General features: G+C 54.5%; 1 protein-coding gene across 1 annotated transcript in view; it reads right to left on the reverse strand.

The window, feature by feature from the left end:
- The window catches only part of PUDP (pseudouridine 5'-phosphatase), a gene marked incomplete at both ends in the record, with an annotated part of 68,522 nt that extends 49,502 nt beyond the window's left edge, over window positions 1-19,020 (reverse strand). The window contains one exon of the mRNA XM_080718560.1: window positions 18,942-19,020. Coding sequence (XP_080574686.1) covers window positions 18,942-19,020 — 79 coding nt within the window. The remainder of the gene's footprint in view (window positions 1-18,941) is intronic.
- Between the last annotated feature and the right edge of the window lie 6,359 nt (window positions 19,021-25,379).

Genomic DNA, 25,379 nt, shown 5'->3' on the forward strand with positions numbered 1-25,379 from the left:
ACAGAAAAGGCCTCTGACAGGGGCTTTTCCCCGTCAGGGAGGTGGCCGCCTCTCCCCTGCCTAGCCAGCCCTGGTCTTCTTGCTTTTCCTACCTGGATGTCTCCCAGGGGCACCTCAGAAGGCGGGTGCAGATGCCGCAGGAGACCGCTTTCAGAAGGCAGAGCAGCGCCGATAAGGGGGCAGACGGAGCCCCCGCCCCCTGCCTTCATGGGCTCCATCGGCAAGGGTCGCCCCGCCGCCGCCACTCCGAGGCGCTGCCCGCACACTCGCAATTACTGCTGGCGCCAGTGTGAGTTTGTATCTGTTTCTCTTCCCAATCGACGTTATTTCCAACATTTGAGCAGAGTTTAATGAACCAAAACATGTTCCAACTTGAAGGTGGCATTTAACGCAAGATTTGTTGGGCCTGGTGTCGTTTAGTGGCAGGGCGCGTGCTTCTCACACACGCGCGCGCACACACATACAGGGCCCCAAGTTCCATCCCCAGCACCGAAAACAAACAAAATCTACATTTGCTATTGATTTTTACTCTCCGTTTTGGGAAATATCAGGCCAGGTTTGAAAATAAACACTTAAAAATATAATACCTTTTCTATATAAAAATTTGGGTTCAATACTCAGTTAAACACACACACACACACACACACACACACACACCCCTAACTAAAAACAAAATCTAGAACAGAAAGAAGAAATAACAGATACACAAGGTCTAGAGAAAACCGATAAGAAAATGGCACACATAGGTCTTATTTTGCCAATACTTGGGTTGCGTACACGTGAATCAAACACTCCACTTAGAAGGCAGAGATTCACAGAATGGGTTTAACATCAGCATCGGCCGCAAAAACCAAATAATACTACTGGCTAATACAAATAATACAATCCGTCTACTGGCTGCCCGTAAGGGGCACACTGCGGGCACGGAAGGCACCAAAGGCTTGAAACGAAAAGACCGGAAGCGCTATAAACATAGGGAATGTTTCGCAAAGGGACTGTCGAGCCACAGGAGTCGTCAGACAAGGGAGGCTCACCGCGGGCCTTTTTACTACAGAGAAAACAAACCCCTTTTCATGGGAACACCTTACGGCGGTGAAAGGCGCGTTCCACAGACAAGGTGCTGCAATAATAAACATCCATCCACTTAAGCACAGAGCTCCCCACATTCAGCACCCCAGTGACACCCTGTTTCCAAATCAAGAATAACCAATTGGGCCGGGGGCTGGGCGTGGTGGCTCATGCTTGTAATCGCAGTACTTGGGAGGCTGAGACAGGAAGATGGCGCAGGTTCAAGCCAGGGAGAGCTGATTCACCATGGGAGCTGGGACATCGCTGCACTTGAGATAAAGCCTACAGCTAGACTGAAGACACACAGACGTGGAGACCTGACCGAGGCCACCGACCCGCTGTCAAGCATTGGCGGCAGGCATCTACGAAACCATAACGGCGCACACACTGTTCCCCACGTACGTGGGAAGGCCTCCGGACAGGCCGTCCGCCACGTCATAAAGCAGGTCTCAAGACGTGTGCCAAGAGCCTCCGGAATGCTGGGATTACAGGCGTGCACCACCACAGCCATTGTGTCAATATTTCTGTTTCCTAAAAGCCAAGGGCAGCCTCGCCCTCGGGTGTGCGGGCTTTCTGCAGGACAAGAGAACAGAAACGGGCTGCTACCCGCGGCCCCGGCAGGAGAGACGCTCGCTGCAGCCCAGTGGTGTCCCTGACACCCATGCCGGTCCCCAGATAGGCTCCGCCATAAGCAGCAGGTGGCCGGGGATGTCCGGAAACAGAAAGCCCTGCGGGGACAGGAAAGGGTTTTCTGGACAAGGCTGGGGTCTCTCACGTCGCCCTGTGACATCTCTATCTGGGGAGCTATGTTCTAGGTGCCCGATCGCTTTAAAGGAAAAGTCATCTGCGGCCTTTAGTTTATACGCTGGCCTGGGCGCTAGGGACCGGTCATGCGGACAGGCGTGGGCACTTATCAGGGCCCCGGAGTCGGTTGTTCTTTCTGTGAATAATCAAGAATCTGCATGCCTGGGTATGAACATGATTAAGATTACATGTGTGTGGATATGTGTGTGGGGGCTTTCTGTAACTAAGTATTAGGTATGATTGCAGCTGGCCGGTCTGAGAGTCAGTGTTGGTGAAATTACAAGTAGAAACAGTCGTCCTGGGAAGACAGGACAGCGTGGGCCTCAGCCTCCGGCAGTTGTGGTGGCCAGGATAGGAACATCAGAGACACGGGTACCGGGAGGGGGAGCCTGGGCCGGGTCAGTGACGCCGGGCCCGTCGTTAGCAACGGCTGACGGTACCTCACCAGCACAGCCCTTTCTGATCATGCCCTCACACCTGCTGAAAGCAGCGGGGAGAGGAGGGCTCTGCTGCTCCGGCCTGCGCAGGCCGCTCACGGGGCTCTCTTTAGATGCACGGGGATGCGTGCATCGGGCTTCTCCGTCACGAAGCACACAGACCCGGGGCAGCGTGCACAACTGGACCAAAGCCTGTGCGGAGGCCGGGCTCCTCGGTCTCTCCAGGACTGGGCTCCGGGGCCCTGCAAAGGGAGGCTCTGCACCTCGGACCTGTGGCCGCCCTGCCAAGCCCACGGACATTCCCTGAAGAGGCAATCCTGGGGTGTGCCACTGGCTTACTACGTAGCTACTGGACTTTTAGAATATGACTTCAGCCGGGCGTGGTGGCGCACGCTTGTAATCCCCCGGCACTTGGGAGGCGGAGACAGGAGGATTGCACAGGTTCGAAGCCAGCCTCTCTGGCTTAAGAGACCCTGTTTCCAGATAAAAATATAAAAAATGGCATCTGGGAGTGTATCCCGGATGTAGAAGGGTTTCCAGGAACGCCAGTACCACAAAAAAAAAAAAAAAAAATATGACTTCAGTCTTCATGAAAGGACACTGATTTTTTTTTCTTTTTATAAGTACTGGGGATGGAACCCGGGGGCATTCTACCTCTGCGCGACACCCTCAGCCTATTTCTTTATTTTTTTATTTTGAAACAGGGTCTCACTGAGCTGCGGAGGGCCTAAGTAGCTGAGGCTGTCTGCACACCACAGTCCTCCTGTCTCGGCCTCCGGAATGCTGGGATTGTGAGCGTGCACCCCCATGGCCGCCGGGCTTGACACTGATTTTTGAAACATCCCCCGTGTGTGTGGATGGCCGTACAGGGCAGCCGTATGGAAAGCAAAGCATTTTGGGACCGCCAGGAACATCACCGACAGCACGGAGCGTGCTCTGGGCCTCTCAGATCTGCCGATGCCAGGACTCTGGAGTCACTGTGGCTTAAAACCAGTGGCCGGGTTCAGCCTGGGCCTCCGGCAGGGTGGAGGCGCACTCCTATTCTCCCCCTTCTCCGGAAAATGGGCTGAGTGTGGAATCCAAGGGTAGGCAGTCCCGGCTCCATGAACGCGCCCCTCCCTCCAGCCCGACGCCTGGAACCCAGCAAGGGGAATGCAAGGGCGGGACGCAAGTCCCCTCAAGCCTATGTGTCTGCAGAGACTGGGCCTAAGACCATCAGTTGGGGGGTCACCTGGAGGACCTGGGAGGAGCCTCCAATTTCTCCTGGCTTTGCTTTTTCTCTATTTCCATGCAACATTCTTTTCCAAAAGAAGGAGGAAGAGGGCTATTAAGAGGAAGAGGACCGCAGTCAGAGAGGAGGAGGAGGAGGAGGAGCTGGAGGAGGAGAAAGAGGAGCTGGAGGAGGAGGAGGCGGCAGCCACAGGAGGTGGGATGGAGGAGGAAGAAGTCAGTGATGGGAAGGAGAGAAGAGGAAGAGACCGAGAGGAAGAGGAGCAGGGGAAGCCGCCTCAGCCATCTGGCAGCACACATCAAACGTGCTAAGAGCCCCCAGGCCTTCCCGGGCTACAGCCCGCCCTTGTGGGTAGGTGCACAGTCCAGGGAACTGTGAGGAGGCCTCCCGCTCCTGTTGCTGCCCAGCTGGGCCCAGGGGACGCCTCGCTGCAGTCGTGCTCTCGGCCAAGGCTGTGTCTGTCTTAAGTGCGAAGCCATGGCAGTTTCCAGCCGCCCTGCTGACTTAGGAGAGGAGAGGCCCGGGTGTTGGGCTCAGACACAGTCCCCTCTGGTCTCTCCCGCCTCCAGGGGCCTCCCCTTCAGCCGCTGCCCTCTACCCGGGCCACGTGGCAGCCCTGCCCAGGCCCCTCCAGAACCAGCTGTCCACGCGGCAGTCCCTGGACCTGACTCTCCCCCGCCACTCCTCCCAACCTACACACTCTTGGAGGGGCTGTAGAGTGGGCCCCCAAAGAGCCGCCTGCTTTCCTGCGCTGTGCTCCAGTCACAGGAAGCCCATGCAGGCTTCCCCCCCTCTCCTTTGCTCACTGTGAGAGTCGGGGCGCAGGGCCTGGGCACGGATCCCCCTCATCAAAAACACCGCGACGGAGAGAGACGGGCGTGAGGGTCACCGTTCACGGCCAGCCGCAGCTACTTAGCGAGGCTCTGCAACTCAGCGAGACCCTGTTTCAAAATAAAGACTAAAAAATAGGGCTGGGGTGGAGCTCGGAGGTAGAATGCCCCTGGGTTCCATCCCCAGTATGAAGAAAAAGAGAGAGAGAGAGAGAGAGAGAGAGAGAGAGAGAGAGAGAGAGAGAGAGAGACTGCATTTTCTGCTTGCTAGACTGGAGACTGCCCAGCAGGCGAGCCCTCAACACCTGTCAGGAACAGGGCTTCCGCACATCTGTCCAGGGCGGAGCTCTCCACCCCACCACTGCCCCTGCCTGGTGTCCTGCGCTGGCTCGGGGCCCTACAAGGCCTCTTCCCACAGCCTGCTGCCGTCCTGGGCTGCTCTGGGCCCTCTCCTCCTCCTCCTCTGCCTCGCCCAAGGCGCTCCACGGAGGAAGACTCCCCAGGCACATTCCCGCCCTCAGCGTCCTCCTCCCAGCTTCCAGAGACAGCGAGTCACTCCAGGACGTGAATTCTGATCCTGGGCAGGACAGACGAGGCCCTCCCGGTGCGCGCCCGCTGCTGACCAGTCCCTGCCACCGTCCTCAGAGCCCATGGGGTTCGGACCCGCTGCTATGGGACGGACCCTCCGGGATGCATCTCCTTGCCTAGGTGCCCCTGGACGTGCCGCCCCCTCCGCCCGGCACCCAGCCCGGGCTCCGCACCTGAGTGCCGCTGCGCCACCTCCCACTGTCGGCCACTAATGGCCGGCTGCGCCTCCCCAGGGCCGCGTGGGCGGCTCTGATGCTCTAATGAGGGCGCTCCCAGCTGGCAGGGCGGCGGACCAGCTGAGCCAGATGCGAGGAGATACCGAAGAGCTTTCGGAAGGGAGCTGGCTCCCGAGCCGCACCAGAGATGGCCCGAAGGTGTCTGCCCCAGAACATTCTCTGCAGTACAGAAAAGTCCATACAGGGGCGGAGGAGGGGGAGGAGAGAGGGAGAGACAGACAGACAGACATGGATACACTGCAGATCAAAGTCTTTCTGTGTGTGTGTGGTGCTGGGGATTGAACCCAGAGGCACTCTACGTCCAGACTATACCGCCAGCCCTCGGCTGTTCTTGTTTGGAAGCGCTCTCCCGAGGCTGCACAAGGCCGGCCTCGGAGCTGAGGTCCTCCCATCTCAGCCTCCAAGCACCACCATAACTGGCGGGTCAAAGGTCTCTTTACCACAGCAATAATCCCTCTCTTGGGAAAGGCTGAAGGACCAGGTCAGGACCAAATACCTTGACCAGGGGATGTAGAAAAATATACCGAGGGTGGCGCCATCTGAGCATGCCCAGGTCCCGGAACCCCGGGCACCACCATCCGGGCCGCCCATCTTCCCCAGCTGCCCCTGGGCCTTCCAGGATACAGGAGAGGCAGGCGTCCACTAGCAGTCAGGAGCCGGGGCCAGCCCGCAGGCTGAAGTGCAGGTGCAGCAAGGAACAGAAAGAAGAGTAGGGCCAATCACAGCATCTGCCAAAGTCTCAACCCCGGGGCCACCCGGGTGGGAAGGGCAGGTAGTCACTGGGAAATACAGACGAGAGGCAGGGACACGGCAGCTCAGGCAGACACGCCTGCGGAGCCGAGGGGCTGAGAGCTGAGCTCCCCAAGACAGAGACGAGACCCAAGCGAGGTCAGAGGGAGGGCGCAGCCGCAGGAGATGGGCCTGTTTCAGAGGCCGCCCTCCAAGCCAGGTCGCCCGCCGCAGCCCCAGCCCAGGTCGGAGGGACCGCTGGGAGGACCCACATCGCCCGGGGACGCCAGCCACCCTTCAGGCTCCGAGACGCGCGCTCACAAGGCCCTCCTGTCTTGCCACCCCTCACTACGTAAGGACGCCACTGGACGTGGTCTCACAAGCCCTGGTCACCCGAGGACGGGCTACAAGACATTATCAGGCCATCCGGTCTCTGTAGCAGCTTTGGTGGGATCTTAAACATGGTCTTGGATCTGACTAATTTTTATTTATTTACTAACTTATGTATATATTTTGTGGTACTGGGGCAGAACCCAGAGGCTACCTCTGAGCTACACTCCCAGATCTATTTATACTTTATTTGGAAACACAGTCTCATTAAGTTGCTGAGAGCCTCACTCAGTAGCTGAGGCTGGCCTCGAACCCGTGCCATCCTCTTTGTCTTAGCCTCCCAAGCGCTAGGATTACAAGTGTGCGCCACCACGCCCGGTCTGACTAGTTTTTATTTTGAGGACCCTCCCTCCCCCTGCGTCCTGGGAGATCTCAACGCATCATCTGAGACGATTCATGAACCAGAGGTCTGCGGGGCAGAGGGTCTCTGGGACGCTGGGTCACGCCACCGAGTCAGCACGGGTGTCCATGAACACGGGCCGGGAGCCAGCCCGGGGTACAGCTCAGGTCCCCCTAACCCGGTCTTGGGCCTTGATGGCTCCTCTGGACAGATCACCAAGGAGCTAGAGATCTTTCCAGAAGGACCCGCCCTGGTGCCTGCACCCAGGGCGGGCTGAGAGAGCCAGTCACGGCCTGAGTCGGAGCAGCGTGACCAAGAGGGCCGGAAGCCTTGACGAGCTGCCCTGGAATCAGTGAAGAGCGCCGGATGCCAAGGGCCCCGGGACGGGCCGCCCGAGCCTTCCTGCCCAGGTGCTTGAGAAAGAGGATAACTGACTCAGCCCCACAGCTCTGATTCCACTGCCATCTCAGCACGCTGGACACCTGACAATGGCCCTACAGCAACGCAGGGCCCCCAGAGGGCACGCCTGGGCTGGGCTTCTGTGTCGACCTTGATTACAGGTGTCAGGCACGTAGAAGGAAATAAATATGTGCACACACACACACACACATGAGCGTAAACACACGTACGTTAAAGCAAAAGAAAAACCTCATGTCAAGATAGATGAGGGCTGGGATGAGGGCCAGGTACCCCTGACTGTGATCCCAGCATTGGGGAGGCTGAGACAGGAGGATCGTGGTTCGCGGACAGCCCCAGCTACTTGATGAGGCCCTCTGCAACTCAGTAAGACCTTGTTTTAAAATAAAGAATATGCCGGGCGTGGTGGCCACGCTTGTCATCCCCGCACTTGGGAGGCGGAGACAGGAGGATCGTGCAGGTTCGAAGCCAGCCGCGTGCGCTGGCTTAAGAGACCCTGTTTCCAAATAAAAATGTAAAATAGGTCTGGGAGTGTAGCCCGGAGGTAGAAGGGCTTCCAGGAAACTCAGTACTACCAAAATAAATAAATAAATAAATAAATAATAAGCCAGGCATGGTGGCGCACACTTGTAATCCCTGCGCTTGGGAGGCAGAGACAGGAGGATTGCACAGGTTCGAAGCCAGCCATGCTGGCTTCAGAGACCTTGTTTACAAATTAAAAAAAGGATAAAAATAGGTCTGGGAGTGTAGCCCAAAGGTAGAAGGGTTTCCAGGAACCCTAGTACCACAAAAAATTAATAAAAAATTAAAAACAATTAAAAAGAAAATAAAAAACTAAAGAATAATAAATAGGGCTGGGGGTATAGCTTGGAGGTAGAATGCCTGGGGTTCCATCGCTGGTACCTTAAAAAAAAAAAAAAAAGATAAAAAATAGGGCTGGGGCCGGGCGTGGTGGCGCACGCTTGTAATCCCCGTGCTTGGGAGGCAGAGACAGGAGGATCGCGCAGGTTTGAAGCCAGCCACGTGCACGCTGGCTTAGGAGACCCTGTTTCCAAACAAAAATGTAAAAATAGGTCTGGGAGTGTAGCCCAGAGGTAGAAGGGCTTCCAGGAACCCCAGTACCACCAAAATAAATAAATAAATAAAAAGTAGGGCTGGAGTACGTGTAGCTTCGGGGTGCAACGCCCCTGGGGTTCCATCCCCAGTACCATTAAAAAAAAAGGTAGATGAGGGAGAGCAAGCGCAAGGGAGAGGGAGGAAGCAGGGAAGGCCGGTGCTCCCGAAGCCAGGCAGCGTCAGTACTCAGTGAAATGTGTGATTACTGTGGTCAGTGCAAACCCTCAAGTCACACTGCGCTCCCTTTCCACTGCGACAACAAATACCTGGAATAGACCAACTTACACAAACAAACACCTCGCTCGCTCCCAGCCGCCGAGGGCCGTCCCCTGAAGGTCTGGGGCAGGGGCTGGCGGGGCTGCACATGATGGCAGCGGGGAGGCAGCTCCCTAGCTCCTGGCTGGAAGGTGAAGGCGAGGGGAAGCGGCGGGGGTCCCACTGCCCCCAGGGCCGGAAGCCCTTCCCTTCCTCGAAGCCTCACCTGGCAAGCCCGCGCCATCTCCAACAGCGCCAGGCACTGGGGCCGGCCTCCCCCACTCAGGCAGGCCTTTGGGGCCCCCAGCCTCCCGCAAGGGCACAGGACGCGCCCATCATCACCAAGTGTTTACGCTCCTAAAATAACCAAGTGTTTGCTTCCGTCTTAAGCAAGGGCTCAGAGCTATTGATAACGGAAGCAGATTAAAGAGAGGAGAACCGGGCGTGTAAGGCCAGGTGTCAAGCGGCTTCCCAGAAAACACAACCAAGAGCTGGGCTCTCTTTCAAGAAGCCAGTCAGACGCCCTGGCTCAGGCTCCACCCCGCTTCCTAGGATTCAGCTGCGGCCGGTCAGAAGGGCGCGGACAGCTCAGAGCAGGACTCTGTGAGGTGCAGCCAGGGTCTCCCTGACAGGGCCATGGGCACCAGTCGAGGACGCCTGGGCCTGCGTCCTGCCAGGGTATCAGCGGCCACGTTTTATTTTTAATTCTTTGCAGGTCTGGGAATGGAACCCAGAGGCATCTGACCTCCAAGCTACATGCCCTGCCCAATTTTTTTATTCTTTGAAACAGGGTCTCACTGAGTTGCGGAGGGCCTAAGTAGCTGAGGCTGGCCTCGAACCGTGATCCCGGTCTCAGCCTCCATGCTGGGATTACAAGCGTGGCCACCAGGCCCGGCTCAGCCACCACGTTTTAAAAAGGATTAGGAAGGTTTTATCCCTCTGTGGATTGTGACCTTCTGACTAAACACTGGCTCTGATTGAAGCTACCTGCAAAAGAAAAGGCTGTAGGCTGGGCGTGGTGGGTACGCTTGTAATCCCAGCCTTTGGGAGGCTGAGACCAGTGGATCCCGGTTTGCGGGGCTACTTAGTGAGGCCCTCTGCAACTCAATGAGATCCTGTTTCAAAATAAAGAATAAAAACTAGGGCTGGGGGTGTCGCTCGGAGGTAGAATGCCCCTCAGTTCCATCCCCAGTACTGCAAAAAGAAAAGTTTTCCCCTGCAACAAGGAGACTTGAGGGTGTAGGACAGGGTCCCGACTTTTCAGAAAGCTGCAGGCTCGGAGCTGCGCTTCACATACCTGCAAAGCTGTGGCTCGCCTTGAACAGAAGCCGCTAATTAGTAGTCAATTGTTTTTTGGTTGCTTAAAATTGGTTCATGGGTAAGATTTAATTCTGCAGTTCTCAAGTCTGGGCAGGAGTGGAAAGCCTAAGAAAGATTCATACACGTTAGCCTGCGTGCAACACACCTTCAGATACGCCGGCGGCGTGACGTGGCTCCTCTTCCACAGCACCCCGCACAGGGATGAGGGCACCCTTCCACCTGCGCGCACACCCAAAGCCGGGCAGAGGAACGACCACGTCCCAGCGTCACCTGAGTACCCGTGCGGGGCTCCCACGGCGCTCCGACCCCCACATTCCCGCGGCGGAGCGTCTTCCCCCAGTCTAAGACCACTGAACTGGGAGTTAGAGCCCCAGCCTCTTGGTGATTGACAGTCAGCTTTCTTTTACTATGACAATCATCTGAGAGCCGGGCGCGGTGGGCACGCTTGTCATCCCCGCACTTGGGAGGCTGGGACAGGAGGATCGTGCCAGTTCAAAGCCAGCCTCAGCTACTTCGTGAGGCTCTCAGCAACTTAGTGAGACCCTGTTTCCAAATAAAGTATAAAAGAGGTCTAAGAGTATAGCCTGGAGGTAGAAAGCCCCTGGGTTCCACCCACAGTAACACACACACACGCACAATCTGAGAAAAGCAACTTACAAAGATTCCTTTGGCTCAACTTCGAGGTACCAGCTGTCAAAGGGCCTCACAATCCTGCTCTGTCCCCAACACGCCCTGTTCTTGTGCACCACCAGCAACTACTGACCCGTGTCCCAAATGGTCTCCTGGATCCCCGAGGGGCTCGTTCTGAAGCCCCCTCCGGCATCCCGCAGGAGAGCTTCCGAACAAAGGACGAGCGAATCCCTTCACCGAGAGCTGAGCTTAAATGTAAGCGAAAGTAAGTGAAAAGGCCCACCCGTCGGCTGCACGGGCGCATCCCAGGCAGTGCCCCCGTGAGCGCCCCCGCAGGGGCAGGAGATGGGTCTTCTGTTCTCCAGAGCAGCTCTGTGGCGCGCGCACGGCGGGTGAGGTGTTACTCTGGCCCGCGCTCGGGTGAGCGTGGAGGTGTGAGCTCCAACACCTGCGCTGACTTTTCAAGCACACGCCGGACGTCCGCAGGAGCCGCGCTTTCCTCTTTGATCTGAACGGCTGTGCGGCCCGCGGGAGTTTCTAAATGTAATATTGTGGGTCACAGAAGACCATGCCGGCCCCCTCGCAGCGCGGGGACCAGGAGAGGGGAGCCCGGGGGGCTGGGAGCCAGTCAGGGCCCCAGGCAGCGCCGCGGCCTCGGTGACTGGGCCGTGGGCATCACGGGACAGGGTGGGCGCAGCCAGAGGAGGGGCAGTGAGGGAGGTGGCGGCCTGCTCCACACAGGCCAGGATGCCCACCTGTCAAAGCCACAGGGAAAAGGTGTTCCCCTTCAGAGACAAGGGAGAAATGCATTTGTGTTAGGATTGACAGTTTCCAAGAAAATGCCTGTAAGGGAGCAGTGAGGACATCTCATTTCTCTCTCCCTCCTTCTCTCTCTCTCTCTCTTTCCCCTCCCTTTCCTTCCTTTCTTTTATGGGGGTTTCAATGCAGGGGCTTTCTACAGCCCCAGCCCTATTATGTTTTAAACAGTCTCTCACTAAGTCCCAGAGGACCTCACCAAGTCTCTAAGGCGATCCATGAATCTGTGATCCTGACTCAGCCTCCCAAGTACTGGGACCAAAGGGGCAATTTTAATTCTCAAATACTGTACCAGAAACGCCCCCCTCTTCACTATTAAAACTCAACGAAGCCGGGCGTGGTGGCGCACGCTTGTAAACCCAGGACTTGGGAGGCCAAGGCAGGAGGACTGCAGGTTTGCGGCTAGCCTCAGCTATTTAGTGAGGCCCTCTGCAACCTGGTGAGACCCTATTTCAAAATAAAGAATTTAAAAAAAATGAGGCTGGGGATATAGCTCAGAGGTAGAATGCCCTGGGTTCTACCCCCAGTACCACACAAAAATATATATAAATATATATATAAAAACTCAGTTTGTTACATGCAGGATTTATGAGTCATGGGACCACTTCCATTTGACATCAGAAACATTATTTTAAAATGTTAATTTGTGTGTGTGTGTGTGTGTGTGTGTGTGTGTAACTGGGGATAAAATCCATGGGCATTCTACCTCTGAGCTACACCCCCAGCCCTATATTTTTATTCTTTATTTTCAAGCAGGGTCTCACTGAGTTGCAAAGGGCCTCACTAAGTAGCTGAGGCTGTCCTTGAACCGTGATCCTCTCGTCTCAGCCTCTGGAATGCTGGGATGACAAGCGTATGCCACCACGCCAGGGAATTAAAATGTTCTTAGCTGAGCACGGTGGTGCACACTTGCAATCCTAGTCCTTGGGAGGCCGAGTCAGGAGAATCACAGGTTTGTAGCCAGCCTCAGCAATTTTTGAGGCCCTCAGCAACTTAATAAGACCCTGCTTCAAAAATAAAAGAATAAAGTAGGTCTAGGGGTGTAGCTGGGACTTAGAATGCCCTGGGTTCCATCCCCAGTACCACGCGCACACACACATGGAATTCCTTCTGGCATGGCCGGATGTGAGGTCCCGGCCACAGGCAGCTGTCTGCGGTCTTGGCTCAGACTAGCTGAGGTCACTACGGGCCTCAGGCGGGCGGGCTTGTTCATAAACAGCAGGGATTTACTGCTTAGGGCTGGGGCAGTGAGCTCCCCCTCACGCAGAGGCCCCGCACGCTGGCCCTCAAGCACGGCAGGGAGGCCAAAGCGCTCCTTCGGCCTGTGTCTCTGAGTGCTAACACGCAGCTCACGAAAAGGTCCGACACTCCATCACAGCGCCTCCCAAATGCCCGTGCCCCGCGCACACAACTCGGGCGGCACTCCTAAGGGGCTCTTTGACCCGCCGTCTGTCTGTCTGTCTGTCTGTCTGTCTGTCTGTCTCCCATCCACCCGCTGAACTGCGTGGTGTGACTCAGAGAAAGCATGGTGGGCCAAACCAGCATGAGAAGAGGAAGTTGGAGAGACCACCCCTCCCCCGCCCGCCCGCCCGCGGAAACGCCTTTTCCAGGAGAAAGAGCGAGCCGGTTCTAAAGACACACATCCACGGCTCTGCAGTCCCCAGGGCTGAGATTCCAGTAACCCAGGCACACCGCTGGAAGGGCCTGCGGGGGACAGGGAGGGGAGGGCCGTCCACGGCAGGCTGGCTGGGGACTGCCCCAGCATGGGCCCCTCCGCCTGGACAAGCACCTGCAGCCGGGGCCATCGCCATCTCCCCCTCCACCGTGATCACACACACACACACACACACACGCACGCACATTTTTGCAGTACTGGGGATGAAACCCAGGGGCATTTTACCTCTGAGCAACACCCCAGCTCTATTTTTTATTCCTTATTTTGGAAACAGGGTCCGAGTTGCAAAAGGCCTCGCTAAGTAGCTGAGGCTGCCCACGAACCACGATCCTCCTGTCTCAGCCTCCCAGATGCTTGGATTACAAGCGTGCGTGGCCGCCATGATTGTAGTGGCGAATGGTACACAACTAGCCCTGAATATAGACTTGAGGCAGGCCCGGCGCTGGGGTGTGAGGGAAGAGGAAGCCCAGGGATCCAGGGCCACCGCTGGCTGCCTTTTGTCTAACACAGGAGACAGGATCAGCCCCGGGCTTTTCTGGCCCCAAAGGTGAACACAGGTGCCCTGCGCTTGTTCTGATCCAGAAACCACAGACTCTTGAAAGGTGGCTGTGGGCCAACAGCGCCCCAAGGACACAGCCTGCCTTCCTCAGCTCCACCTACCAAGGTCAAAGCAAACCCAAGGGCACGCTGGCTCCCAGGAAAGCCAGAGCCCAGCCTTCACCCTGACTTCTGAAAACAGACCCTAAGCCTGGCCACTTAATCACAGCTGCGCTCCAAGGGGGAGCTCGGCCGCGAGGGCCCAGCGCAAGCCGCGACCCGTCCACAGGCACACACCAGGAAGAGCCTTGACGCTGCCACACCTCCCCGAGAAATGAGCCGCGGTCCTCGGAAACCCCTCCTGGAATGAACAGCTGTGACACTGAGTGACAGGAGCCCCCAGACGAGCTCTGATCACTAGGCTTGTGCGAGCTTGTGCAGAGGTATCACAGGGGGTCAACGGCAAACGGGGGTAAGACGCTCCCAAGATCAATCTAGGGCAGGTGCTGGTTATGTAAAGGGGTTCTATTTCTGTCTTCCGCTTCAGGGGTGTCTCAGGGTTTAAAGCGGTAGCCCAGGCGAGGTTCCCAAAACGTAGCTCCAGTCCACACATGCACGCCGTAGTGCCTGCACAGGTCGCCGGCGCCCCGGTCTCCGCCCCGAGCTCCGTGTCCTTTACTGGGATGCCACTTGTGGGACAGGGCGATCATACAGTGTTCTCGTTTACTCTCACAGATTTACCTTAGCATTTCCCACTGACTCTTTGGAATTGTCTTTTTTTATTTTGGTAGTACTGAGGATGGAACCCATCGCCACCCACTACATGTGGCTAATTGGCACTTGATTGAATAAGGATAGTTTATTTTTTAAAGCTATTTTTTTAGGGGGTGGTACTGGGGTTCCTGGAAGCCCTTGTACCTCTGGGCTACACTCCCAGACCTTTTATATTTTTATTTGGAAACAGGGTTTCTTAAGGCAGCGCGGCTGGCTTCAAACCTGTGCGATCCTCCTGTCTCCGCCTCCCAAACGCGGGGATTACAAATGTGCGCCACCACACCTGGCTTTTTTAAAGCTATTTTATTTTTAGTGGTACTGGGTGTGGAACCCAGGGGCTTTCTACCTCCGAGCTATACTCCCAGACCTATTTTATACTTTATTTGGAATCAGGGTCTCACTAAGTTGCTGAGAGCCTAAGTAGCTGAGGCTGGCTTCGAACCTGTGCGATCCTCCTGTCTCAGCCTCCCAGGCGCGGGGATTCCAAGCGTGGCCACCACACCAGGCAAACACCCAATTTTGAGGACCTAGTACCAAAAATAAATGTAGACAAAACCCAACTCTTTTCTTATACTGAGTACATGTCATTGAGTCACAGTATTTTAGACACATTAGGTTAGACAAAATACAGCATCTACGCCAAATGCATCTATATCCTTTGGTCTTTTTTAAAGTTGCTCTCAGAAAATACCACACGGGTCTGCTGTTTCAGTGAGACGCGCTGGTCTGGGAAACCACGTTTCTCCTTTCTTAAGGACACCGGGACACCCTTTGCGGCCGTTACAGACAAGCTGGACAATCTTCCCTATCCGGGAGCTGAGATAAGAGATCCTTGGTTTCTATCCTCTTCCTTCAAAAGCCTTGCCCCGTCCATAAATAATTGCAGTGCCCTTTCCCTGAACGGTATTTGAGAGGCAACTCTATTACCTAAGTCACAGCTCAGTCACTGTTAACCTGGGTCAAGAAAAAGCAAAAAACAAAAAACCTCGAATGTGTTATTTGTGTGCCAAAGGACAACAGCATCGTACATCTGAAAAACACTTGGAAGGCCGCAGCGTTGTTAACTGCGGCTAAAACCCCACGTCCACACTCGCCTCGGATTACACCCCTTCCTCCGGCAAGTATCAAGCCATCTCCGAGCAACCACGCGCTTTCAGTTTCACCCCCCAGCAACTGCGGTGTGGGGAACCCTGACACAGAAAACTTCCTAGGCGAAATGCATTTGACATTCCAGAGGAAAACAGACCTATGCAGGCAGGGCTTGGAAACTGAGAACAGGTTTGGCAAGCAAGGTTCGGGAGTCCTACAGAATTCTCGGAGGTTAAATGAGAATGACATGGCGCCTTCTCCAAAGCCTAGTTTGCTAAGAGTCGTGAACAGAACAAGCAAAAGGTGACTTTCTAATCATCTCAAAGGAGAGTTGAGACGAGGAGAAAGAAGGCTAAAAACGAGGAGACAGAGCCTGGAGCTCGGCCTTCCCCTCCCCAGAGGCAGATGGGAGGACTGGGTAATCCTGGGCATCCCGGCTGGCCTTGCTGGCTGAGGAGGTACCCTGGCCCACATCCCCGCCCATCAGCAACCTAAGTGGCATTCGTCATTTCAAAGCATGGCTGTATGCGTGTCTAGAAAATCCACAGCAGGCTCAGTTAGGAGCTTAAGAAGTCTGATTTTAATGAGACATCTTGGTTTGCATTAAAATTCACGCGTGTCTCAGGGCAGGTTCTCTGGACCTTTCATTAGAGGATGAAGAACGCGTTCGACAATTAAACTTCTGGAATACTGGAGGAAGAGAATTCGCGTCTACCACCCCCACTCCCGAATCCCAGAAGCTTCCTGAAATGTAGTCGTTTCAGATTTAGCACCTGCGGTACGCTGCCGGTTCCAATTAGTGACCTCGGTGGGAATCCCCCGCCCTACTAGAATTCGTCAATTTATACCTAATTCCTAAGACGGAAAAACGAGTTTTTGTGCGCCTTTTTGTAAAATAAATCGAAGAGGATTGAGCCCATATTCACAAGTTGGTAGGAGCCTGCCATCTCTATTTGGAACCCCATCCACTCAGCGTTGCCGTAAAGCAGTAATAGCTTAGGCGAGTCGTTTCAGCTCCGCAGTAATGTGCAACAGGAAACACCCTCCCCTCCATCAGCAATGTCCACAGGAGGGGTTTTGGGAAGAGACTGTGTCATAAGGGCTCCGATCTGAGTCAACCACTGATGGGTTCATAACTTGATTTGTGTGTGTGTGTGTGTGTGTGTGTGTGTGTGTGTGTGTGTTTGTGGTACTGGGGGTAGAATTCAGGGGCTTTCTACCTCCGGGCTATACTCACAGACCTATTTTATACTTTATTTGGAAACAGGGTCTCACTAAGTTGCTGAGAGCCTCACTAAGTAGCTGAGGCTGGCTTCGAACCTGCGCCATCCTCCTGTCTCAGACTCCCAAGCGCGGGGATTAGAAGCGTGCACCACCACGCCCGGCTGTTGGGTTAATTTTTTTTTTTTTTTTTTTGCGGGTCTAGGGGTAGAACCCAGGGGCATTGGACCTCCAAGCTCCACCCCCTGCCCTATTTCTTATTCTTTATTTTGAAACCGGGTCTCACAGAGTTGCAAAGGGCCTCACTAAGTAGCTGAGGCTGGCCGCGAACCGCGATCCTCCTGTCTCAGCCTCCCAAGTGCTGGGATGACAGGCGTGCGCCACCACGCCCGGCTTTTAGGTTAATTTGATAGGGCTGTTGGGGAAGTGGTGGATACTGGAGGTGGGGCCCAGTTGAGGGGGGGGGGCTTCCTGTCTCTGCTCACCAGCTGTTACAGGGTAAGCAACTCTGGTCTGTCCTGTCTTCTCTCTCCATCATAATCCACCTTACCACAGCCCCATGGCCGTGCAGACAGCTCAGCTCACCATGGACTGAAACTCCGACCCCCAAACCCCTCTGTCCTCGTGAAGTGACCGTACTCGGGTATTTTTTTTTTTTTTTTTTTTTTTTTACCACAGAGGCAGAAAGCTGACTTGCCCTCTCTGGGCTGCAGTCTTTTTGTTTCTTGTTTTTAATTAGTCAAGTGCAAATAATCCCTCCCACCTGGCCTGGTCTTGGGTGAAGCAATCAAGGGGTGGGGCTTCCCCAGAAAGTGGACTTAGAAGTGTTTACAGACCTCGGAGACCTTTGGATAGACAGGTTAGCTGATGTTTCACAATGGTCTTTCTGTTGACATCTGGGCAACCTTAAGCACCAGTCATGAGTTGTGTTTCCTCTGGTACTGGAGAGGGAACCCAGGGGCATTCTCCCTCACCCCAGCCCTATTTTATTTTTACTTGGAAACAAAATCTCTAAATTGCAGAGGATTTCTTTGCTAAGTGGCTGAGGCTGGCCTCCAATCTGCAATCTTCCTGTCTCAGCCTCCCAAGGACTGGAATGAGAAGCCTGTAGCACCAGCACAGCTCTCTCTGAAGGGAAGGGGTGTCTGACTCTTAAAATCCCATCTTTAATTTCCTCTTGGCTGGTAAACTTCCCGTCTACCACCCCTGACTGACTGCTTGTTACCCGTGTCAAAAAATCAGTTCATATGCCCGCACCTGGTGGCGCACGCTTGTAATCCCGGTACTTGGGAGGCTGACAGAGGAGGATCGCGGGTTCGCGGCCAGCCTCAGCTACTTAGTGAGGCCTTTCGCAAGTCAGCGAGAACTTGTTTCAAAATAAAGAATAAGCCGGGCGTGGTGGCGCACGCTTGTCATCCCCGCGCTTGGGAGGCTGAGGCAGGAGGATGGCGCAGGTTCGAAGCCAGCCTCAGCTACTGAGTGAGGCTCTCGGCAACTTAGTGAGACCCTGTTTCCAAATAAAGTATAAAATAGGTCTGGGAGTAGAGCCCGGAGGTGGAAAAGCCCCTGGATTCTACCCCCAGTACCACAAAGAAAATAAAAAATAAAGAATTAAAAATAGGGCTCTGGAGCCGGGCGTGGCGGCGCAGCTTGTAATCCTTGTGCTTGGGAGGCTGAGACAGGAGGACCGCGCAGGACTGAAGCCAGCTTCAGGTACTTGGTGGGGCTCTCGGCAACTTGGTGAGACCCTGTTTCCAAATAAAGTATAAAACAGGTCTGGGAGTGTAGCCTGGAGGTAGAAAAGCCCCTGGGTACCACCAAAATAATGATAATAATAATAATGATAATAATAATAATGAGCTCATGCCTTGGGCGACTGCTGGGGTAAGACTTGACCAACTTTTGGTGTGGGGTGCGCTTCCAGGTGACTTGGCAGGGCTGCTCACCTCTGCACCGCGGACCCCTGGGGCTGGACGCGCCTTGGCCAGAGCTCGCTCGGGACCTGTCTGCTGCAAATGGCGAGGCCTCCAAATGTCAGCTGGGGCCCGGGAAATGTCACCCAAAGAGCTGGAGGTGTTCCCAGGAGCCGCAAGCTCCGCTTGGCCGAGGCCCGGCCGCCGCACGAGCCAGGTGGGTGCACACCGGCACCCTCGGAGCAAGCAGCGGGGCCCCGCGAGCCTATTTTGCAGACGGGGAAACTGAGGCACCGCTCCCGGTCGGCGAGGCGGGCGGGGGCCGGGGGGGTCCCCCGGGGGCCGCGGCCCACGTGCTCCGGCCCCGCCGGAAGCGCGACACCGACGCAGACCGCGGGCGCCCGACTGTCGGGGGTGGGCTCGGGGCTGCCGCCATCATCTCCATGGCGCCCCGTCCGCGGCTCCGGCCGGGCCCCCAACCCTGACCCCGACCCCGCGGGCCAGCCCTCGCCCTCGCCTACCCACCCAGCAGCAGGCCGTCCATGTCAAAGATGAGGTGGGTGACGCGGCGCGGCGGCGGGAGCGCGGACGCGGGCGCCGCCATCTTGGCCCGGCGGGGAGGGAGGGAGGGAGAGGGAGGCGCGCGCGCGCGCGCGCGCGGGAGCGCGCATGCGCGCCCCGGGCGGCCGCGTGCCGCCGCAGTGCGCATGCGCGGCCGCCCGCGGAGCCCCTCAAGCTCGGGCACTCGGCCCGGTGCCGCACTGCGCATGCGCGGCCTAGCGGAGCACTCCCTCGCCACAAGCCCCCCTCCGCGCGCGCCTGCCCTAGCACCGCACTGCGCACGCGCGTCCGCCCTCCAACTCGCCCTTCCCCCCACACACCCTTCAGCGCGTCTCCCGGAGGCGCTCTGCGCATGCGCGCCCAGGGCTGTGGCTGCAGCCGCCTGCAGCGGTATTGCGGACGTTCTTAGGCGCGCCCGGCTCTTGTCTAAGTCTTAAGCAGCTCAGGCGAAGGGGCGAGCAGAGTGCGGTGCCTACTCTAGAGAGCAAATTCAGGGCTTTGAGTTTGGAATGGGCTTCCATGAAGAAGGAGAATAAAAAAGGATGGGGCAAGAGGATGCAGGTTGCAGAGTGAGGGGGGTGGGTACCAGAGATGCTCAGAGGAGGCAGAAGGCCTTGCTCCTTTAGGGACCTGGAGAAGGTCTGTATGGAGCCAGCTCTGGACCCAGGGCTGGAGTGCCCATTGGTTTTGCTCGCCAGTGTCCTTGTGGTCCTAGACCAGGGCTGGAGGGCACGCGCAGTCCTGCACCTGCAGCCCTGAGCTCCCTGTTCTGCATTGCCCTGGGCGAAGCCACAGCAGATACTGCGGGAAAGTACCCAAGGAGAATGCAGAAAATAAATAAATTATATATATATATTGCCCTGCCGCTGTGGCCTTCTTTCTTAGATCTTCCTGGATGTTGTAGGGTTTGTTTCTCTTGCAACCTTACAGATTGCAGCCTGTAAAGTTGTGTTGTTTTTTTTTTAACTCACCTTCCATCTTCAGAAAAACATCCTGTCCCTATTTCTATTTTATGTTCATATACATATTTAAGTATAAGGATGAGGCCTTTCAAGAAGAGAGAATATGAAAGTTCCAGAGACTCTAAAATGGGAGAGTGTGTTTCTGGTCAAAGGCCTGGGTGGTGGATGAGGACACCTCTGAATTCACCAGATTTTTAGCTAGTCATCCCAGAACCTCGAGGCCTTAATTTTTTCGCGTGTAAGATGAGGATACCAGGGGACACGGGCAAGTGGAAGCCCTTGGTACCTGGTCATAGTATATACTCAATAAAATTATGTCTTTGTAGCCAAGCGTGGTGGCGCACGCTTGTCATCCCAGCATTTTGGAGGCTGAGACAGGAGGATCTTGGTTCGCGGCCAGCCTCAGCTACTTAGCGAGGCCCTTTGCAACTCAGTTAAGACCCTGTTTCAAAATAAAGAATAAAAAAATAGGGCTGGGGGTGGAGCTCGGAGGTAGAATGCCCCTGGGTTCCATCCCCAGGACCGCAAATAGAGGAAAAGAAATTATGTCTTTGTAGAGGCGGTGTTATAAAAAAAAATTGCCACCATGTAATGGCATCGGGATTTTCCTTTGAGGATGCTGGGTCTTGGAGAAGAGAGTTCGTGAGCAGGTTTGCAATCACTCATGGATTCTGGAGGAGCTGTGGCCACCATAAGGATGATGTATTGCAAGTTGGGGGACCCACTCCTCGGAAACCGATTATCTCTGTCAAGTTGCTAGATGCCCGAGGTCCCAGCTCAAGGTCACTTCAGGGTCATTTCTTCCTCAGAAAATGAGCCAGCCCAGGCTTGTATGTGGTTGTCTGTTCTCTGCATAGCATCCGACCCTCTTCCCTCTGTTCGGTTTTGTGTTTAAATTTCCTTTTCTAAGAAAATCTCTCTCACTGGCCAAGGCCTACCCTCGTGATGAGATTTCCATGTGATCATTTCCAAATAAGATCATATTCTCAGGCAGTGAGAGGCAGGGCTCCGGCTTGTATAATTTTTTGGGGGAAGAGACAGGGATTCATTGCAAAACCATGGGTGGAATTCCTACTACAGGGCCCATTGTTTTCTTTTTTTTCTTTTTTTTTTTTCTTTTTTTGGTGGTACTGGGAGTGGAACCCAGAGGCTTTCTACCTCCAGGCTATATTCCCAGACACATTTTATATTTTATTTGGAAACAGAGTCTCACTAAGTTGCCGAGAGCCTCACTAAGTAGCTGAGGCTGGCTTCGAACCTGTGCGATGCTCCGGTCTCAGCCTCCCAAGCGTGGGAATTAAAAGCGTGGGCCACCACGCCTGTTTTCTATAGTTACTAGCTAGTGTCTAACTTAGAGATCTCCTTGTAGGTTTCTTTCCATTCTATGAAAACAAGTTGACCACAAAGGTGAACATTGTTTCTCTTTGTTCTCCTAACAGCAGCAGAGATGTTTGTTTATTTATTTTTGTGTGTGTGAGGCTAAAAGAAAATATCTTTAAAAGAGAAAGCAAAGTTTCAGCGCCAGGGCCAAGAGTAACAAACTTGCAGAGGAAATGTCTGAGCTGTAATTGATCTGTGTGTGGGGGCGAGGCGGTGCCTGAGGGTGAACTGAGGAGGGGCTGTCTGTCCTTTGATGTATCTTAGAGAGGTCCTGCAGAAATATGTAAATAAACAAATACATCAATAAATAAATATGAGCCGGGCGTGGTGGTGCGCGCTTGTCATCTCAGCATTTGGGAGGCTGAGATGGGAGGACAGACAGCCTCAGCTACTACTTAGTGAGGCCCTTTGCAACTCAGTGAGAACCTATTTCAAAATAAAAAGTAGGGCTGGGGTGTAGCTCAGAGGTAGAATGCCCCTGGGTTCCATCCCCAGTATGACGAGAGAGAGAGAGAGAGAGAGAGAGAGAGAGAGAGAGAGAGAGAAGAGAGAAAACATATATAAAAGCAGAAGATGAAGATGTCAGGTTTTCCAAGGACAGAGATACTAAGAGATGGTTATAATGCTAGGCATTGTTCATGTGCTGTGGCTCAGGGTAAGATGCTTGGGAGATAATTCAATTTGTCCCTTTGTAGGAACCAAAGCCCTCACTGGGGAAACTTGCAGGCTTCAGCATGCCCACATATGTGGAAACATGTTTAATGTCATTAGTCATTGTTTTTATTATTATTATTATTATTATTATTATTATTATTATTATTTTGTCATATGGGGATGGAACCCAAGGGCATTCTACCTTTAAAACCCATCCCCTGCCGGGCGTGGTGGAAGCCCTTCTACCTCCGGGCTGCACTCCCAGACCTATTTTATTTTTGAAAACAGGGATTCTTAAGCCATCGAGGCTGGCTTCGAACCTGCTCAATCCTCCTGTCTCTGCCTCCCAAGGGCAGGGATTACAAGCGTGCGCCACCGCGCCGGGCTTTCCTGATGACTTTAAAACACAACTCGAGCTGGGCGTGGTGGCGCACACTTGTAATCTCAGCATTTGGGAGGCTGAGATAGGAGGAGGATCATGGTTTGAGGGCAGACTCAGCTACTTAGTGAGGCCCTTTGCAACTCAGTGAGATCCTGTTTCAAAATAAAGAATAAGCTGGGCTGGTGTGGTGGCGCACGCTCATCATCCCAGCATTCGGGAGGCTGAGGCAGGAGGATCGCGGTTCGCGGACAGCCTCAGCTACTTAGTGAGGCCCTCTGCAACTCAGTGAGACCGTTTCAAAAACAGAGAAGAAAAAATAGGGCAGGGGGTGGAGCTCAGAGGTCAAATGCCCCTGGCTTCCAGACCCACACACACACAAAAAAAAAAAAAAAAAAAAGAAGAAGCCGGGCATGGTGGCGCACGCTTGTCATTCCAGCACTTGGGAGGCTGAGACAGGAGGATCGCACAGGTTCGAAGCCAGCCTTGCTGGCTTAAGAGACCCTGTTTCCAAATAAAATATAAAATAGATCTGGGAGTGTAGCCCGAAGGGAGAAGGGTTCCATCCCCAGTACCACCAAATAAATAAAATAATAATAATAATAATAATAATAATAATAATAATAAATATGGCTGGAGGTGCAGCTCAGGGGTTGAATGGCCCTGAATTCAATCCCTAGCCCCCCCCCCACACACAAAATGAGAAGTCCCAAGAAATTGCTAGATGGTGTTGTCCAAGCACATTATCAGCTGTCAGCGCAAAGGAGCAGGGGCTGCTTTCTCCCTGTGTTTTACCTCACGGTGCCACTTACCACGTCGGGTGCCGGCCCCTCCACCCTGGGCCGGGCTGGGCTCCGGCTCCTTGTTGGGCTGTGAGGGTTGTGGCGTCTCTGCGCAGGTTGTCAGTTTTACCTGGAAGGCTGGGGCAGCCTGCATTCTCTCTGGATGCCATCCCGCCCTGCAGTGGGCGGGCAGCTGCTTTCTGGGCCAGCGCCACGGGGTGGGAAGCTGTGGCCCGACGCTGGACGGCCATGGTGAGCGCAGGGCCAGGTGACCTACAGGACAGAATGGAGACAGCGGGCCCTCTGCCTTGCGCTGGACGTTCCGGAGCTTGGCTGTGCGCGCGCTCCCTCTCTCCTCTCTTCCTCCTCCTCCTCCTCCTCCTCCTCCTCCTCCTCCTCCTCTCCTCCTCTCCTCCTCCTCCTCCTCCTCCTTCTTCTCTCCCTCCTCCTCCTCCTCCTCTTCCTTCTTCTTCTCTCCCTCCTCCTCCTCCTTCTCCTCCTCCTCCTCCTCCTCCTCCTCCTCCTCCTCTTCTTCTTCTTCTTCTTCTTCTTCTTCTTCTTCTTCTTCTTCTTCTTCTTCTCTTCTTCTTTTCTCCCTCCTCCTCCTCCTCCCTCTTCTTCTCCCTCCTCCTCCTCTTCCTCCTCCTCCTCCTTCTTCTCCCTCTCTCTCTCCTCCTTCTTCCTCTCCTCCTCCTCCTTCTTCTTTTTCTCTCCTCCTTCTCCCTCTCTCTTCTCCTCCTCCTCTCCCTCCTCCTCCTCCTCCTTCTTCCTCTCTCTCTCTCTCTCTCTCTCTCTCTCTCTCTCTCTCTCTCTCTCTCCCCCTCTCCTCTCCATCCTTTCTTCCTCCCTTCATCTTTTCATTGCTTCTTGCCCTTCTGATTTTCGGATCAGGCTCAGCCCTCTCAAAGACCCGCCGCCCTCCCGCGCCTGTCCTGGGCACTGGTGTGGAGAGTGAATATGACTGGGATGCCCGTGGCGCTCCCTGGGGATCCAGCGCCCCTGGCTTCCAGCCGGCTCAGGAGGAGCCGGGCTCGCACCACCCCCGCCCGCCGGCCCTTCCTTTCTCGGGTGGGTGGCAGCCCTCTGTGCCCCGTGCTGTCTCTATCGGGTGCCTGGGGAGATTGCTACGTCGGCATCAATGCAAGCAGAGCAGCTTGGATTCTGTGTGGCGTGTGGAATGGCTTGGATAGTACCTTAGAAGCTTCCTTAAAACATCATCTGTAGCCGGGCGCGGTGGCCACGCTCGTCATCCCCGCGCCGCGGAGGCTGAGACAGGAGGATGGCGCAGGTTCGAGGCCAGCCTCAGCTACGGAGGGAGGCTCTCTGCAACTTAGTGAGACCCTGTTTCCAAATAAAGTATAAAATAGGTCTGGGAGTACAGCCCGGAGGTAGAAAAGCCCTTGGGTCCTACCTCTAGTACCAATAAATAAATAAATAAATAAGAATAAAATCGGTCTGGGGGTATAGCCCAGATATTAAAAAAAAAAGCCCCTGGGTTCCACCCCCAGTACCACTAAATAAATAAATAAGAATAAAATCAGTCTGAGGGTGTAGCCCGGAGGTAGAAAAGCCCCTGGGTCCCACCCCTAGTACCAATAAATAAATAAATAAATAAATCAGAATAAAATCGGTCTGGGGGTATAGCCTGGAAGTAAAAAAGCCCCTGGGTTCCACCCCCGGCACCACTAACTAAATACATAAGAATAAAATCGGTCTGGGGGTGTAGCCCGGAGGTAGAAAAGCCCCTGGGTCCCACCCCTAGTACCAATAAATAAATAAATAAATAAATCAGAATAAAATCGGTCTGGGGGTATAGCCTGGAAGTAAAAAAGCCCCTGGGTTCCACCCCCGGCACCACTAACTAACTAAATACATAAGAATAAAATCGGTCTGGGGGTGTAGCCCGGAGGTAGAAAAGCCCCTGGGTCCCACCCCAGTACCAATAAATAAATAAATAAATAAATCAGAATAAAATCGGTCTGGGGGTATAGCCTGGAAGTAAAAAAGCCCCTGGGTTTCACCCCCGGCACCACTAACTAACTAACTAAATACATAAGAATAAAATCGGTCTGGGGGTGTAGCCCGGAGGTAGAAAAGCCCCTGGGTCCTACCCCCTAGTACCACTAAATAAATCAATAAATAAGAATAAAATCAGTCTGGGGGTATAGCCCGGAGGTAGAAAAGCCCCTGGGTCCCACCCCTAGTACCACTAAATAAATAAATAAATAAATAAGAATAAAGTCGG

Source organism: Muscardinus avellanarius, assembly GCF_963383645.1.
Source record: "Muscardinus avellanarius genome assembly, chromosome: X".
Lineage (NCBI taxonomy): Eukaryota > Metazoa > Chordata > Mammalia > Rodentia > Gliridae > Muscardinus > Muscardinus avellanarius.